This window comes from Monodelphis domestica, chromosome 5 (genome assembly GCF_027887165.1).
Source record: "Monodelphis domestica isolate mMonDom1 chromosome 5, mMonDom1.pri, whole genome shotgun sequence".
Taxonomy (NCBI): Eukaryota; Metazoa; Chordata; class Mammalia; order Didelphimorphia; family Didelphidae; genus Monodelphis; species Monodelphis domestica.
The window spans coordinates 287,275,772-287,292,628 of record NC_077231.1 but is presented as its reverse complement, the minus strand read 5'-3'; the positions used below and the strand labels follow the sequence as shown (position 1 = coordinate 287,292,628).

The 16,857-nt window shown below is 42.0% G+C and overlaps 1 protein-coding gene across 1 annotated transcript in view; it reads left to right on the top strand.

Annotated features, from left to right (window-relative positions):
* COL6A6 (collagen type VI alpha 6 chain) overlaps nucleotides 1–16,857 on the top strand; it is a 157,307-nt gene that overhangs the window by 125,189 nt on the left and 15,261 nt on the right. Inside the window, exons 32-33 of the mRNA XM_056800677.1 lie at nucleotides 1,714–2,207; nucleotides 13,189–13,285. Of these exons, the coding sequence (XP_056656655.1) occupies nucleotides 1,714–2,207; nucleotides 13,189–13,285 (591 nt within the window). The remainder of the gene's footprint in view (nucleotides 1–1,713; nucleotides 2,208–13,188; nucleotides 13,286–16,857) is intronic.

The window sequence follows — 16,857 nt, the reverse complement described above, 5'->3', positions numbered from 1 at the left end:
GAAAGATAAGTTCATGTAAAGATGTATACAGAATACATGCAAATATAAATGCAGTAATATTAAATAATGGTAGTTTGGGAAGGAAGGCACTCACTATTAGAGGAGATCCAAAAAGCCTGAAAATCTTTTGCCCTTTGCCTCCACAATCCTTCAGAGGAGGGATCTGTCCAAAGTGCCGGCTGCTTTCCTCTAGCTCTCTTGCTTTTGCTGGGTACCCATGCAGGACATGGGCTTTCTGTCTGTCACCCCTTGTTATTGTTTCATTAAAGGACCTAAAACCTCACTTTAATTAATCAAGATTTCAGCGATGCTAGTTCTACAACATCATGCCCTTGTATCACTCCACTGAAAGCAAAATAAAATGTTTCCATCAATTTAAAAACTATATAAAGGTTTCTGTGATCATTCCTATGTTAGGGTGCCAATGATCCATGATTTGGTCGATCAATGGCATGCCCTTCCCTTACAGAGATCACAGCCCCTTTATGCCCTCTCTCAATGCCTTCCTGCATTTTGGAACCAAAAATTCATCTCCTAGTGGACAACTGCCCAGTAATGAACTCTCCTCTCTTAGAGCAGCAGATCCACAAATAAAGGACCCTTAAACCTTGTGTATATTTGAAGCCCCTCCAGCTCAGTAGGCTCACCAGACGTTAGCCTCCATTGTTGGGAGATCCTCTAGGAACAGCGTGGTGGTCACCTCCACCACCAATGAGCCATCATCAAAGATGTTCTCCTGAGGACTTAGTATCATATACATTTTCACTTCCATTTTAGCACAACAAAGTTGTGTTGACTCTAAGTAGTGTCAACAAAAAATTAGTTGACCTCAAACTTGTGTCTTTTATGAACCTCTGGTTCTTCTTATGTAAAAAAAAATGAGAGAATTGGACTTGAGGATCTCTAAAATCCTTTCCAACTCCTTTTGCCTCATGCCTTCTCTTCCCAGACCCTAATAATAACTTATATTTACATACCCCTTAAAAGTTCGCAATTTGTATCTCTTCCTGTTAAGAAGGTACTGTAAGTGATCATTATTCCCATTTTACAGATGAAGAAACTAAGGCTCCAGCAAAAAAATGACTTGCCCATAGACCCATAGCAGGCAAGTGTCAGATGAAATTCTAACCAAAGACTGTTCCTCATTCCATATCTAGAGCTTTATCCAATATGCTATGTTGCCCTCCCTCCCCCACTACTCCACCCCTTGCAAGATGCATTAAAACTGATTGGGAGACCAAGGTTCAGGTCCAGTAATTCCAGCTATGTGATATAAGAAAAACCATTTTCCCCCTCTCTGCCTCAATTTCCTTATCTGTAATGCACTACCTATCTCAGAGTCCTTGAAAGGAGATTTTGTATACCGTGAAGCTTAAGGACAGGAAGCAGCTAGGTGGCTTAGTGGATAGTGTTACATAGTTTTGATTCTAAGACAGAAAGTAAAGGTTAAAAAAAGCATAAAGAACAGTATGATAAAGTAGAAAAATCACTGGATTTTTGAGTCATGGGATGTGGGTCTAAATCCATGCTCTGTTTCTTACTCCCTGTATTTCTTTAAGCAAGTAAGTCATTTTCTTTCTTCCCACTCAAGTTTTCCTCGACTATAAAACAAGACGGTTGAACTAAATGCTTTCCAAGGTCTATTATGACTCTAAATTTTAAGACTTTAACATTCTATGAGTTATGGACATATTTTCCCCCCTTATCTTTTAGGAAAGCCAGAATGTCCTGTTCATCCTACTGAATTAGTATTTGCTTTGGATCTGTCCAGAGAGGTCACGGAGGAGGCATTTGAACGCATGAAGGAGATGACTATTTCAATCGTGGATGACCTCAAGATCAGGGAAAACAACTGCCCGGTGGGAGCAAGAGTTGCTGTTGTCTCCTATAACTCTAACACCCGGCATCTCCTCCGTCTGTCCGACTCCCATAGCAAAAGCCAGCTGCTCAGAGCGATTAAAGCTCTCCGTTTTGAGACATCCTCAGGGGACCGGGAGGTCGGCAAGACAATGAGGTTTGTGGCCAGGAATGTCTTCAAGAGAACCCTCCCAGGGGTCAACACGAGGAGGATTGCCACAATTTTCAGTGATGGCCAGTCCACCGATGCATCATCCATTGTTACCGCTACCATGGAGTTCAATGCTCTGGACGTCATTCCAGTCGTGATTGCTTTTAACAATGTACCTGCTGTCAAGCGTGCCTTTGCGGTAAGGGGAAGAAACATCATTTCCCTAGCATGTTCTTGCCCACAGTCCGAAACCCCTGGGATAGATCATCATGCCTCCAAAGCAATGTTTTCTTCTTGCTTAGTACCCCTAAGAAGTGTCAGAGACTAAAGATGTACAACAGAAAGTCTTCCTTATGAACAATAGATATCACTGGTATAAACCACCCCCCCAGGCTTTTTTAAACCCTCATTTACTGTCCCAGAATCAATACTAAAGAGCCATTCCAAAGCAGAAGAGAAGTAGGGGCAGGGTAACTTAGAGTTAAGTGACTTGCCCAGAGTCACAGAGCCAGGAAGTGTCCGAGGCCAGATTTGAATACAAGACCTCCCATCTCTATCTACTGAGCCACCTAAATGGCACCCATCCCTCCCCCATCTTTTTAAAAATATTTTCCTTGAGAAGGTAACATGGCATAGGGGATAGGGAACAGGTCTCAAAGCTTGGAAGACCTGAATTCAAATTGCACCTCTGACACACTCTGGCTGTGTGACCCGTGGCTAACTGTTTAACCTCTTACTTACAGAGAAAAACCTTTCCTTATTTCCTAGGCAGCTCAAGAAAATCATATCCCCCCTCAAGGCCTTAGTTTTCCCACTTATATGATGAGAGATTTATATGTCCCTACAAGACGCCCTAGAGATCGTCTAAACGTAGACTAAATTTTCAGATGAACTCAAAGGTCAGAAAAAGAAAAGTAGCACATCTCAGACCAGAATTCCCTCCTACCTCTGGGCATGTTGTCCTCTTCCATCTTAAAGCAGAAGCTCCTTGAGGGCAGGAATGGTCTCACTTCTGTATTTGTGTCCCTTAGCACAGAGCCTGGCACAGAACGTGCCTAATAAGTGAATTAATAAGTGCTGAGCCAGGATTCAACCCCTTGGACTCCCTAGCTTGTCTCTTTCTCCCACATTGTATCGTCTGTTTTTTTTTAATACTTAGTAACTATTGTTGCTATCAATTATTGTATATTATCCATCAATTATTTGTTTTCTCTTATTTTATTACTATTTGAACGACCCACATGATACAAGTTCTTTACAGTTTAGCCAGCATTTTTCTTTCCATTCCCCTGTGTTAGTGATTCAACATTTATTAAGCTTCTACTGTGTGCGAGGCCCAATACCAAGTGCTGGAGATGCAAAGAAAGGCAAAAGGCAGCCTCTGCCCTCAAAAGGTTCACAATCTAAAGGAGGGAAAGAATGATGTCAGATTTTCTCTGTGTAGGTAAGAGGTGGAACAGTTTTGTCCTCCATAAGGAAATAAGAGACTTGGGTCAAGCGCCTTTCCTGATATTACACAGCTGTTAGATGCCAGAACTTAAAGACAAAATCGAATCAAAGCTAGTAGGACCTTAGAGGTCAGCCCGTCTAACCAGCTCATTTTACAGTGACGTGTTCAATGCATAAAGGGCTTTGACTCAAGAACTCAGATTCCAAGGAAAAGCCTTTTTTCCCCAACAGGTAAGTGACAGCCTGGGCATAACACAACTCATAAGTGTTCACAATGGCGGCTCCAGCTCTTCAGGTCTTCAGAACCATGTTGGCTGTTCCTCTTTTCTCTTTCTTGTTCTTTGTTTTTCGCTTTTTTTTGTCATCATCGTTGTTGTTATTGTTCAGTTGTAACTGACACTTTGTGACTCAATGGACCATAGCTCCTCAGGTCCTTCTGTTCTTCACTGTCTCTCAAAGTCTAGCTCCATTCTTGGGCATTGTTTCCATGCCACTCTCTACTCATCTCATCCTTTTGCCTTCAGTCTTTCCCAATATCAGGTCTCTTTCAGTGAATCCTACCTATCTTCTCATTATGTGACCAAAGTATTTCAGCTTCAGCTTCAGTATTTGTTCTTCCAGTGAAGAGTCTGAATCAATTTCTTTAAGTATTGACTGATTTGATCACCTTGCTATCCAAGGGACCTTCAAAAGACTTCTCCTGGACTACAATTCAAAAGTGTCAGTTCTGAGGGCAGCTGGGTAGCTCAGTGGATTGAGAACCAGGCCTAGAGACTGGAGGTCCTAGGTTCAAATCCAGCCTCAGCCACTTCCTAGCTGTGTGACCCTGGGCAAGTCACTTGACCCCCATTGCTTAGCCCTTACCACTCTTCTGCCTTGGAGACAATACACAGTATTGACTCCAAGATGGAAGATAAGGGTTTAAAAAAAAGTGTCAGTTCTATGGCACTCAGCTTTCCTCACAGTCCAACTCTTAGGACCATGTTTTGTCCCTGGAAAATCAGAGCTTTAAGTATCTAGACCTTTATTTTCAAGGTTCTATTTCTGTTTTTTAGTGTGCTGTCTAGATTTGTCTAAGGAGCAAGTGTTCTCTTAATTTCATAACTAGTCGCCATATGAAATGATCTTTGAGCCCAAGGATATTTTATTATTAGGAAAAAAAACAAATTGAGATTAAATCCTTAATACAAGAGGCTTTCGTTGATCCCAAATCCCCCAAAATTAACTGGAAAAAATAGAAAGTTGTTTGTTTTTTTTGAAGATCCTTGTGGAACATAAGCTTATAGTCAAAGTAGACTATCTCTAGGACCCTTCCTGCTCTAAGATTCCAAGGAGGCCACATAATTCAGTGAGAAGAATTCTGGATGTGGAATCAAATTCTGACTGGTACCTTTTACACGAGTGATCTTTTATGTCACTGAACCTGTGTGGGCTTCAGTTGCCTCATCTGTAAAATGAGCAGGTGGGAAAAGAGGGATGGACTAGATTACTTCTAGCTAAGATTCCTTCCAGGTCTACATCTATGATACTTTGGAAAGCTAAAATACTGGAAATAGATTTTATCTAAAGTAAAAAGGCAGGAAATTTAAGGATTTTCAGGATCCATCGGAATTTAAGGAGAATTTGAGCTTCTTCATAAGAAAAACAATTAAATGATCTTTCAAGGGCAACTTCTGGCTCCATAATTCTCTCTTTTAAAAAGTGGTGAAATGGCAATTGACCATGACCTGAATAGTATTGAATTTCATTCTAGTACTTAATGATTAGACATCATTCCATGATGTTGAACCTCAGACTTGTAGGGAAGTCAAAGCTCTCTTTTACAATCAGAGGCCAGTTTCTCTTGAATCATAATGAAATGACAGAGATATCCACATCAGGATGGGATGAGCACATGAACTGGAAAAGACCCAATGATCCACCAGTGAACTATGATAAGACCTGAAGCCTATAAGTGAACTTGAATGGATCAGGGTCTCAGAGACCTCTGTATTGCCAGGGATCTCGACCTCATACCTACTCTCAGCTTCTCTTAACTATTCTTAGTCCCAAAGCAGAGGAAAGAAAGCATCTTGAAGCCAATACTTAATTACTCTTGTTGCAAAGACATTTGGTATTGATTTTCAACTACTGTATTTTTTTGAACCAAAAACATGTATCCATCACATGTCAGTCTCAAAATGCAACAAGTCATCACATTAAGATGAATTTTATTTCTGAATGAATCATGAAATCCCCAGAACCCTGCAGAATATTTGATTTCCAAATGAGTGCTGATTAAGGTTGAGCGGTCCAAATTAGATAGTACAGTCCATCCCACATTTACATAATACAACTCCCATCTGCTACTCCTTGGAAGAAGCATGGCGGCGGGGACTCTCAGGGGGATGGGAATTAATCCTTAGCTTCCTAAAATAACTGTGGAAGGAATCAAAGCAGAAGCACATCTAAAAGTCATTTGGAAAGAAATAGCTCTATATAATAGAGGATTGGAGGCTCCCACTAAAGGGCCAGTTGGTTTTTGAAGTCATGTGATTTTTCTGCAGCAAATTCTACAAACCTATCTAAAGATCCTACTATGTTCAGAGCACTGTTCTAGGTCCTGGGATTCATACACAGTTTAGAGAAAAAATGGAGGCTACATTTTTGTAGGGAAAGAACACATTACTTCAGTTTCCACATCTGTGTAATGGAGATAATAACACCTACTTCACTGAGTCGTGAGAATGAAGCAAGCTAATAGAGGTAAAGCTCTTGGTGACCCTAGAGTGAGATAGAAATGTTAGCTATAGATGGTCAGATGGTAAATGGATGAGAGGTATACTATATTATGGGAGGTGGTGGGGTGAGGGGTAGAGAACAGGAAGCTTCCTGGAGAAAGTAGCATTTGATGTGGGACTAAAGAATGGGGGAGGGGCAGCTAAGAGGCTAGAGAGTCAGAAGGTCTTGAGTTCAAATCTAGCCTCAGATACTTCCTAGCTGTGAGACCCTAGGCAAGTCATTTAACTTTGGTTGCCTAGCCTTTAATGCTCTTCTGCCTTGGAACCAATAATATCAATTCTAAGATGGAAGGTAAGGTATTGGCATTGGGGTGATTTGTGAGTAATCATAGGTGATTTTGCTGGTCTAGGATTAAGAGTCCCCACCACAAGGCATGCATCAGAATCAGAGGAGTAGAGAAAGCAGAAAGCTGGAGTCTGGTCTGTCTTAGAGCCTCCTTCATGGATCATGCGCATACTGTTCATTCCTTAGAGATGGGGTGTCCCTCGGTAAGGCATGTCAAGTCAACAAGCATTAAGTTCTGAGAATACAAATACAACCAAAAAGAAAGTCCCTGCCCTCAAGGAGCTTATATTCCAATGCAGGAAGGAAGGGGAGGTGAGAACAACACATAAAAGGAACCTTAAAAGTGAGGCGGGGAGGGATAGAAGACTGAATGGTCAGGAGCAGAAATGGGAGAAGTAAAGGAGTGAGCAAGGCTAGGATGGGAATGGGTCCAAAATGAGAAGTCACCAGTAGGGAGAAGGAGCATCAGGATCAGAGGGACCTTCCAGAGTAATCATCATTGTGCTCTGGAAAAAATGCTGACCTTGAAGTTACAGGTCCTGAATTCAAATTTTAACTCTGCTACTTACTATTTTGGGGATCTTGGGCAAAATCTTTACCCTCTCAGGGCCACGATGCCCTACCATAAAATGAGAGGGTTGGCCTAGATGACCCTCTTGATCTATGATTCTGTTCTAGGTACAACCAAGATCCTCTTCTCAGGGAGCTTATAATAAAATAACAGTCAATGAGAAGGAAGAGTGGTTTGGGAGTAGGGGAGGAAGCAATCTTCCTGTGATCATATTCTTGTGATAATAGCAGTTAGCATGTACAGGGTAGTCCAGAAGTCTTAGTGTAGATCTAAGCTGTAATCACTTAAAATGGTTTATATGTAGTATCTCATGTGAGCCTCCTGACCCTATAAGGCAAGTACTACAGGTATGATTGTCTCCATTTTACAGATTTGGAGACTGAGGCTCAGAAAGGTCAGGTAACATGACCTCTATCACACAGTAAGTGTCCAAGGTAGGATTCACTCCCAAGGGTTGCCTCCTTTCTGTCATACTACACTATCCTTTCCCAGGGCACCAGTTAGCAACATCCTCTCCATCCCTCCAGTGAAATGGCCCATAACGGCTTCTTAGAAATAGCCAACTCTGTTATCAGGCTGAGTAAAAGGGCTATCAGTCACTTCTGAAATAGGGAGGCGTTTGTCAAAAGGGAAGACCTTTATTCCTAGGTCTGCTCAAGCCCTAGATGTGTCTCTGCAGCCCCGGTTGGTGACAGCCACTTATTCTTAGAGGATTTTGCTTGCTCCGTATTCAGAATTCTGAGCCAAAGTGGGCATCTATTTTGGTGGATGCTCTTGCTCAGAAATGGGCTCGTGCTTACATACCTTACTGTTTTCATTTTGTTGCCTTTTGGCTAATCCAAGGCTAAGAAAGTGTTTCCAATTAAAAGACTCTCTGACATGGGAGCAAAAGCCAAGATGGCGCTGGTCTCTCGTGCATGTGGTGGGGAGATGGTAGGGCTTCCAAAGCTCAGTTTGAGGATTTTGTAGAGATTTCCTTGGCTTCTGCTATCGTTAAAAAAATTGTCAATAACAAACTTATTATCCTCTCGGCCTATTTTTAACTTTTCTTTAAGGTACCAACCATTGGATCCCCCATGGAAGGTAAGCTGGCTCTGGCATTCAGGCCTTCCATACTGGAACCTAGTTGTGGCTTGGGTGCTCCTATGAAGGTTAAGTGAATAACCAAAGTGCCATCACCAGCTTCTTTTTTCTCCTGTCACTCCCCCATACTTGGCCCCACTGGCCTGCTTCCTCCAACCCAATGCTCCATCCCCCTTCTCCCTGCCTTTGACCTGTCTGTCCTCCTAAGCCTGAAACACTCTGACCTCTTAGTTTCTTGTTTCATTCAGTGGTGTCCAATTCCTCATGATCCCGTTTAGGCTTTTCTTGGGAAAGATCCTGGAGTGGTGTGTCATTTCCTTCTCTAGCTCATTTTACAGATGAGGAAACTGAGGTCAAAGGGGTTAAGTGACTTGCTCAAGGTCACTTAGTTAAGTGTCTGAGTCTTCCTGGCTCCAGGCCACTGTGCCACCAAGGTGCCCCTCACTTTCTCTAGTTTCCTTCAAAGCTCAGCTCAAATCCTACTTTCTGCAAGAGGCCTTTTCCCATCTCCCCAGCTCCTAATGTCTTGCTCTTTGAGATTACCTTCATCTACTTCTGTCTTCACTGTCTGCTGGCCTTGTTATTTACATATTGTCTCCTTCCTTGAAGGAAGGGACAATTTTGTGTTTTGTTTTGCCTTTCTTTGTATAGCCAAGGCTTAACACAATGGAATACAGTAAGTGCCTAATAATTATCTGTTGAAAAAAACTTTAAAAAATATTTATAGTAATTGCTTGTTGATTGACTGATAAGGACCCCATTTTAACATCAAAATACTTCACAGACTTCATAGGATCATAGACCTAGACCTGAAAGGGTGCCCAGAAACCTTCTAGTTCAGGCCTCTTATTTTACAGATGAGGAAACTGAGACCCAGGGAAGTTAAATGATTTTCCAATAATCACACAGATAGCGAAGAACCACAGGTGGACTTTGCACCCAGTACCTCTGACTCCAGTCAGTGTTTCTTCTCCCTGTAGTTGGCTACATTATTAGTATTCAATGATTGGGAAAATGCATGATGGCACGCTCCTGTGAATTCATTAATAATTTTAAATGAATTTGCATTGTATTAATCACAACAGCATCCACACATATTTAAAAATAGCAGCACCAAGTGCAACACACTGCTTATTCAGTCTTTCTAACTTAATGAAATGGCTGGTGTTCTGATGGATCTGTAGACCCCTTGCCTTGCTCATCCCATCTGCCACAAGGTGTGTGTATAGCCCAGTGCTGACAGAGAATAATCACTTAATTAGTAAGTACTTGTGGATTGATTTATACTGAGGGGGGAAGAGGAAACATCCTCTAAAACAGTGTTTCCCAAACATGGGGTGAGTTAGAGGTGTGGAGACCAGCTACTTCTTCCACTCCTGATGACCAAAATGATGCCATTTTAAAAATAAAATTTCAATATCTGATGGGCAATTAAGTCGTACAGTAGATAGAACGCTAGATCTGGAGTTAAGATTCCTCTTCCTGGGTTCAAATCTGGCCTCAGACACTTAATAGCTATGTGACCCTGAGCAAGTCACTTAACTCTGTTTGCTTGTTTCCTCGTCTATAAATGAGCTAGAAAAAGAAAAGGCAAACCACCCCCGCATCTTTGCCAAGAAAATGCCAAATGGGATCATAAAGAATCAGACATGACTGAAAGACTGAATGACACCCATATCTATTTGATAATAATCATTTCCATTTAGATTTCTGTGGCTTCTTCATCCTGTAGAGTACTTTGCCTACATGAGCTCAGTTGATTCTCATGGCAACATTCTTAAGAAGGTAGTATAGTTAGTCTCCCCCCCTTTTTTTTTTACAGATTAAAGAAACTGGGATTCAGAAGAATTAATTGAGTGATTATTGATAATTGATTGATAATTGATTGATATTGATAATTGATAATGAGTGAATTCCTCATAGTTAAACAGTGACAGTAAGTCCCAGAGAGGGGACTAAAACTCAGATCTTCTGACTCTAAACCAGGTGTCAACCTGAAAATAATAGAACATGTCTTTAATCAGGAAGAGGGGGATGATGGTCAAAGCTACCACCCAGAGTCCACACTCTGGGATGAACCCTGGCTTGGGGAAGACACCAATAATGGGAAGTTCCCATGAATTGTAGAACTTGGGGTCCTTTATACACATTAGGGAGTGTGTGAAAGGAAGGACAACTGACTGGGCACATAGAGGCTTGGGAAAGAGGATGTAGCCAAAGGCTACAGTGTGTGGGAGCAGCCTAGGTATCACTGGGGAAACTAAGGCACTTCAGAGTCCAGTGCCTTCTCACAAATTCATTTCCTCGGGATCTAGGTACAGTCTCCAAGAACGAGGTGAAACCTATTCCTGATTAAGTCAGCCTGCTCAGTCTGGGACAAGGGTTCCTTTGGGGGTCTCTTGAAGAGAAGTTATCAGGGACAAGGGTCAAACTGAGGTTTCATAGAACACGGTTGGCACAGCCAGTCCAAAGGAATAATGAAAGCTACGTCTTGAGAATCTGGATTGAAATGGAAAAGCTTTTATTAAGCAACTACTTGGTGCTATGTGCTAGAGGTAGAAATAGGACATTGGGAGGGTCTTTGCTTCCAAGGAGCTCCCTGAAACGCACAAATTCAAACTTCCCAACATCTCTCATTTTTATATACAAGAAGTTAAACCAAGGGGGTTTGTGGGAGAATTACTTTGATTCAGGGCTTTTTTCAGAGTACTTGATCAGTGTGTGCATATATCTAAGAGGGTCGAAACTGCCTTGAGCAGCGGTGACCGTTACAGTAGATACTTGTGACTTTTTTCACTGCATCCGAAAACACCAAATAGGGATTCGGAGCCTGGGATACTAGAATGTTTTTTATAAATGTGTTTTGATTGTTTAGGTCAGTCTTTTCACTCATGTCAGACTCTGTGATCCCATTTGGAGTTTTCTTGGCAAAGATACCGAGTGACCCGCCATTTTCTTTCTCCAGCTCTTGTTACAGATGAGGAGGCTGAGGCAAAAGGAGTTAATTGACTTGCCCTGAACATAATAATATGTTATATGCTATATAATGTGTAATATAATAACACAGCTTAATATGTATTTCTTGCATTCACAGGGTCATAGATATAGAGCTGAAAGAGTACCTCAGAGTGTAAAAATTATATTTATATCTCTAATAATAAAAATATTATATTTTGTGAAGTTTATTAAGGATAATTAGAAATCAAGGAATAAAGAGGATACAAAATAAAAACCACATGCCCATGGATAATTAGCCAATTTAAAATCCCCACGCTTAGCTCACCACCACACTTGCTGCATCATTGCAAAGGAAGAGAGCTCATGGGAGGTATTACTGCCAGTTAAATACCAATCATGATCTTACCAAACCAACGTGGAGACGCAAGAGAGATTCTAGGGAATTCTGGGAAATACCAAGGACTTCTGGGGAATGAAGTCTAGGGTTCAAAATCTCCATTTTTACAAGAGTCCATCTTATCTAAGTTTCATTTTGTAGATGATAAAACTCAGATCCATGATGCCTAGTTAAATGGCTGACCTGCAGTCATACTGGTAGTAAGCATGGGAAATGGGATTTGAACCCCAAACCTCTGAGTCCCAGAATCTGAAATGGACAGCATAAACCACTGTCAACCATTTAGAGAATAACCCTCTTGATCTAAAGTTATTACCAGCTCCCTCACTTCTATTCATCCCATCTCTGGTAATTCTCCACCACACAAAACCCTCCTGCAGTCTCCTCTAACATTTATATGACCAATTGAGTTTTCGATGCACCAATATAATCTCATTTTTTCTTCATTACAACCCTGGATAGTGAAAGATCCAGATTTTGGCACTCAAAAAGGTTAGTAAAAGGAGTGGTCATCTAGCGCGGTGGCACTCCCAGGGATAATATCTCCAGAGTCCAGGGTGTAAACCCCGTAAAAGTTGTGGTGCCAGACTCTCGAGTCAAGAATCAAATACTGGACTGATCCCTATCCTGATTAAAGACTTGGTTTTTCTGACAAAAAAAAAAGAAAGGTTAGTAAAAGCAGAAGTCTGTTATACGGGTTTCTCTAGGGCTCACTCCATCCCGGAGATCTTACAAACACAATCTGACTGATGTATGTTTATCAACAAAAGGTTTAATGATGTTAACTAACAAGGATGGGTGAGGGAGGAGGACCACAGAGATCCCTAGTCTATAATAATGATGCTTAACCCACAACTAAGAGGCTCTTCTGAATCTTCCAAGCTCTCTGCACCCTCACCTGAGTATGCTATTACCCCAGAGTCTATAGCCTCTTCAAAACAGTTTGGGGGGGGGGGAAGGTGGGTATCTCAGTGGATGGAGAGCCAAGCCTAGGATGTCCTGGGTTCAAATCTGGCCTCAGATACTTCCCAGCTGTGTGACCCTGGGCAAGTCATTTAACCCTCATTGTTAAAGCCTAGCCCTTACTGCTCTTCTGCCTTGGAACCAATACACAGTATTGACTCTGAGAGAGAAGGTAAGGGTTTAAAAAATAATAACAATAATTCCCAGAGAGTCAGGAACATTCTTTCTTTAACTCCTCTCTTCACCCTCTTTTCACATTCTCTTTTGAACTCTTCTCCTTGCATTCCAGCCAAGATCTTATATTTTTCACCCTGCAACTTTTTGCATTTTATTTAAACTCTCATTCCATTCTCTCAATAGTAGATGCTGTTATTATCCCCATTTTATAGATGGGGAAATAGAAGCAGACAGATGTTACATGATTGGCCCAGGATCCCACTGTTAGCACATGTAGATGTGAACTCAGGTCTTCCTGACTCCAGGTTTAGTGCGTTGCGCACGATGGTGCCATATGGTGGCCACCATCTCTGAATGGAATCATTATGGTGACCACCAGCAAAGCAGATAGACCCTTCTGGAAGAAGAACCGGCACAGTACTCAGGCTCAGTCCCCAATGACTTGGTTCCATGGAATTCCACACATTGCTATTCACCCCCCCTAAGTTGGATCTCTCTTGGTTTTGTTCCCTGTAGATTGATGACACTGGAGCGTTTCAGGTGTTAACTATCCCTCCGAGGGCTGACTACAAGCCAATGTTGAAGAGACTCCAGCAGTGTACGTTCTGCTATGGTAAGAGCCATGGAGAGATCATGAGTCCATGTGCACTGAGTCACTGTTTGGCGAGGGCAGCTGGAGCTTGGCAGGGGTGACATCTGTAACTTGAAGAGAATTTCCCTGGAGTCTTGATCACATTACAGGCATGGCCTCGCTGGACTTGGCAGCTTGAATCCTCTCGTGGTGTCTTGGGCCAGGTCCTCCTTCCTTAGAATTCTACTGGAGACCAACAGAGGAGGCCAGACATAACCTTGTGATGTTACCAGGAAATGTTTATAGTTTTTAGAAAATCTGTCCTTTATGGTTTCCAGGTTTTTTCACTAGGGAGCTGTAAACGTGTACCATACATATTTTTATAACCTTAAACCCTTGGACTCTCCAAAATCTGCTTTTCAGATATTCATCGCCTACATGCATGCTCAGGAATTTTTATTTCTTTGCATTGGTTTCGTAGGGACAGAAGCAACTCGCAGAATCGGTTGCCCTTTGTTTAAATGGAATGCGAAATATCCCGATTCTCCAAATATAATGGATAAAAAATAGAACAGAAAATCAGAATCTCAGAAATGCAAAGGATTTCTGGATTCTCAGCTGAATAGGAATTCCCAACAAGAGCTTGAGGCCCTCTAGAAAGAGAATTCACAGTTTCCCCAGGCAGTCCATTTCACTTTTGATGACTGATTTTTAGGGGGTTTTCGCCGCTACATCACATCTAAATTGCATTCTCTGCACCTTGTCCCCACTCCTCCCAGTCCTCTGCTCTACAGCCAAGCAAAGGAAGTCAAATTCTTCTATATAACAGCTTTCAAATATATGAAGAAAACGTGTTCCTTCTCATCCCAGTGTTAAAGAAAAGAAACCACCCTATTTGGTTTGGTCTGGCACAGGATATCAAGGCACGAGGTGGAGGGTGATTTCCCAGTTGCTGGGATTTAGCAGTTGGCCATGAGCAAGTTCTCTAATTGTCTCTGAATGTCTTCTTCGCCACCAATAATAGGGACGTATTGATGCTTCGGCTAACCCCATTCAATAACCTTTTATTAAAGAAGCAGGACGTGCCATAAATACTTGCAAAGTTAAATCCAGTATTTGTCAGATAAATAACACGGCAACGATGTGGTTAGGTGGTAGAAATAATCGTAAGCAAGAGCTTACCCACCCATATGTAAAAATACATCTCGGAAAGTTTGGGTCCGTTCGTTTCAGGGATCTCTTTGAAAGCAGACCTAATTTTCTATTTCTGCCTCCGGCACTTAACACAGTGCTTGGCACCTTGATGGATGCTTTTCCATTCTAATCGAGATTTTTTTTTAAACCATTACCTTCTGTCATAGAATCAGTACTAAGTATTGATTCCAAGGTAGAAGAGCTGTAAAGGGTTAGGCAATGGGAGTTAAGTGACTTGCCAAGAGTTACACAGGTGGGAAGTGTCCGGGGCCAGATTTGGACCTTGAATTTTAGAATCAATGCTATGTATTGGGTCCAAGGCAGAAGAGCAGTAAGGGCTAGGGAATGAGGGTGGAGGGAGTTGCACAGGGCCACACAGCTAGTTAGATTTGAACCCAGGACCTCCTATCTCTAGGCCTGGCTCTTTATACACTGAGCCAACCTAGCTACCTCCTGGACATCATTATTTTTAAACCATCAGACATTGGTGGTTTGTTCAGTCTTTTCAGTCATGTTCGGCTCTTTGTTACCCCATTTGGTGTTTTCTTGGCAAAGATACTGGAGTGGTTTGCCATTTCCTTCTCCAACTCCTTTTACAGATGAGGAAACTGAGGCAAACTCAGTTTCGGAGATGTTTGAAAGCAGTTGAGCTCCCACTAAAAGGCTAGAGAGGTAGATGCTCCCCTGGATCCCCTCTTGTTATGTTCATGAACACCTCTGTTACAACACTGTCGGTATGGTGCAGTCAGGAATCGTGAGGCGGTGTCTAGGGAGGGATTCTGCTGCAATTTCCTTGGCTCAGATCCTTTTTCTCTTTTTTCTTGGTCTCTTGGGCACAGAATGGAAGATATTTTGGCTGCAGTTTGCAGCAATTAAAATAACCACGCAACTGAACAAATGGACACCCGGCTGTCTCTGAATCTTAGAGACAAGCGTCGTAACTGTGCGAGAAAGAGGACTCTCTTTGTAAAATCAGACCATTATACACGGTCATAAAACTTCACTGGAGTCCAGCAAAAGAAAGATAATTTGTCTCTAGCCATAGCTCTAATCAGTCTAGCCCCAGCACTAATCTGTGGCATTTCCTATTGCACACTCAGCTCCCCACACTATTTCATCTCTGTCATAGGTTTCCATTACATTCCACCATTGCCACTGCATCCCAGCCATCAAGATGGATTTTATATGGCTTTCTGTGCTTTTCACTTGATGAATGAATGAAGGGAAAGCATTTATGACACACTTGCTGGGTACTGAGCACTAAAGCAAGAGATCCCTGGCCCCAAAAAAGCATGCATTGTAGGGGTAAATAGGTGTGTCGGTTGCTATAACACTGGATCTGAAGGGAGGAGGTTCTGGGTTCAAATCTGGCCTCAGACACTTCCTAGCTGTGTGACCCTAGGCTAGTCACTTAACCTCCATTGCTTAGCCTTTATTGCTCTTTGGCCTTGGAACCAGCACCCAGAATTGATTCTAAGATGGAATGTAGGATTTTTTTAAGTATACATTATAATAAGAGGAAGTCAAAATATAAAGGGAAATTGTGTGGATCAGGAAAGGGGGGGGTGTACAATTAGGAAATCACAGGAATAATGTAAAGAAGAGGAGGAAGAAGAAGCAAAAGAAAAAGTATGAATATAACTTTATAAGGTTTACAAGGTACCAATGACTGTTTTCTCATTTAATCCTATGATAACCTTATTGATGCTTACATTATCCCCATTTTGCAGATTAAGAAAATGGGGCTAGGACAAATTCCATGATTTGCCCAGGGTTACACTACTAGTAAGTGTCCTGTGGCAGGATTTGAATTCATAGTTTCCTGACTTCCAAGTCTAACACTCCAGTTATTCTGCCACTTAGCTATCTCAACAGGAGCCAAAGGGGACTTCATTGACATGCCCTTTCCAGGAACAATGACAATGCTGACTTGATTATGGGTCTGGAGTCATGCCTATACCATGCTCCTCAGTGAGGTCAACGTGAATCCCAGGTTGAGTATTCCAGATGTGAGAGGAGTAAATTCCCTGGGAGAATTATTGGAAGAATATTGGAAGAATAAATGACAAGATCCAGAGGGAACCACAACATGCAAAGTGGATGGCAAATAAATGGCCAGGGTGGTCCTGATCAATGGTCGTGTTTTCATCCACCAGATGCTGACTGCCTTCCATGCACAACACAGAGGCAGTGTGGTCTGAACAGAGATAGTGCTGAGCTTATTATCAGGTGGCTAAGTGGCACCCTAGTCCATCGAGTATTGAATCTAGAATCAGGAAGACCCAAGTTCAAATCCAGCCTCATACAATTCATAGTTGTGTGATCATAGGCAAGTCACTTAACCTGTTTGCCTCAGTGAGGATAATCACAGCCCTACCTGGCAGGGTTGCTGTGAGGATAAAATGAAGTAATAATGGTAA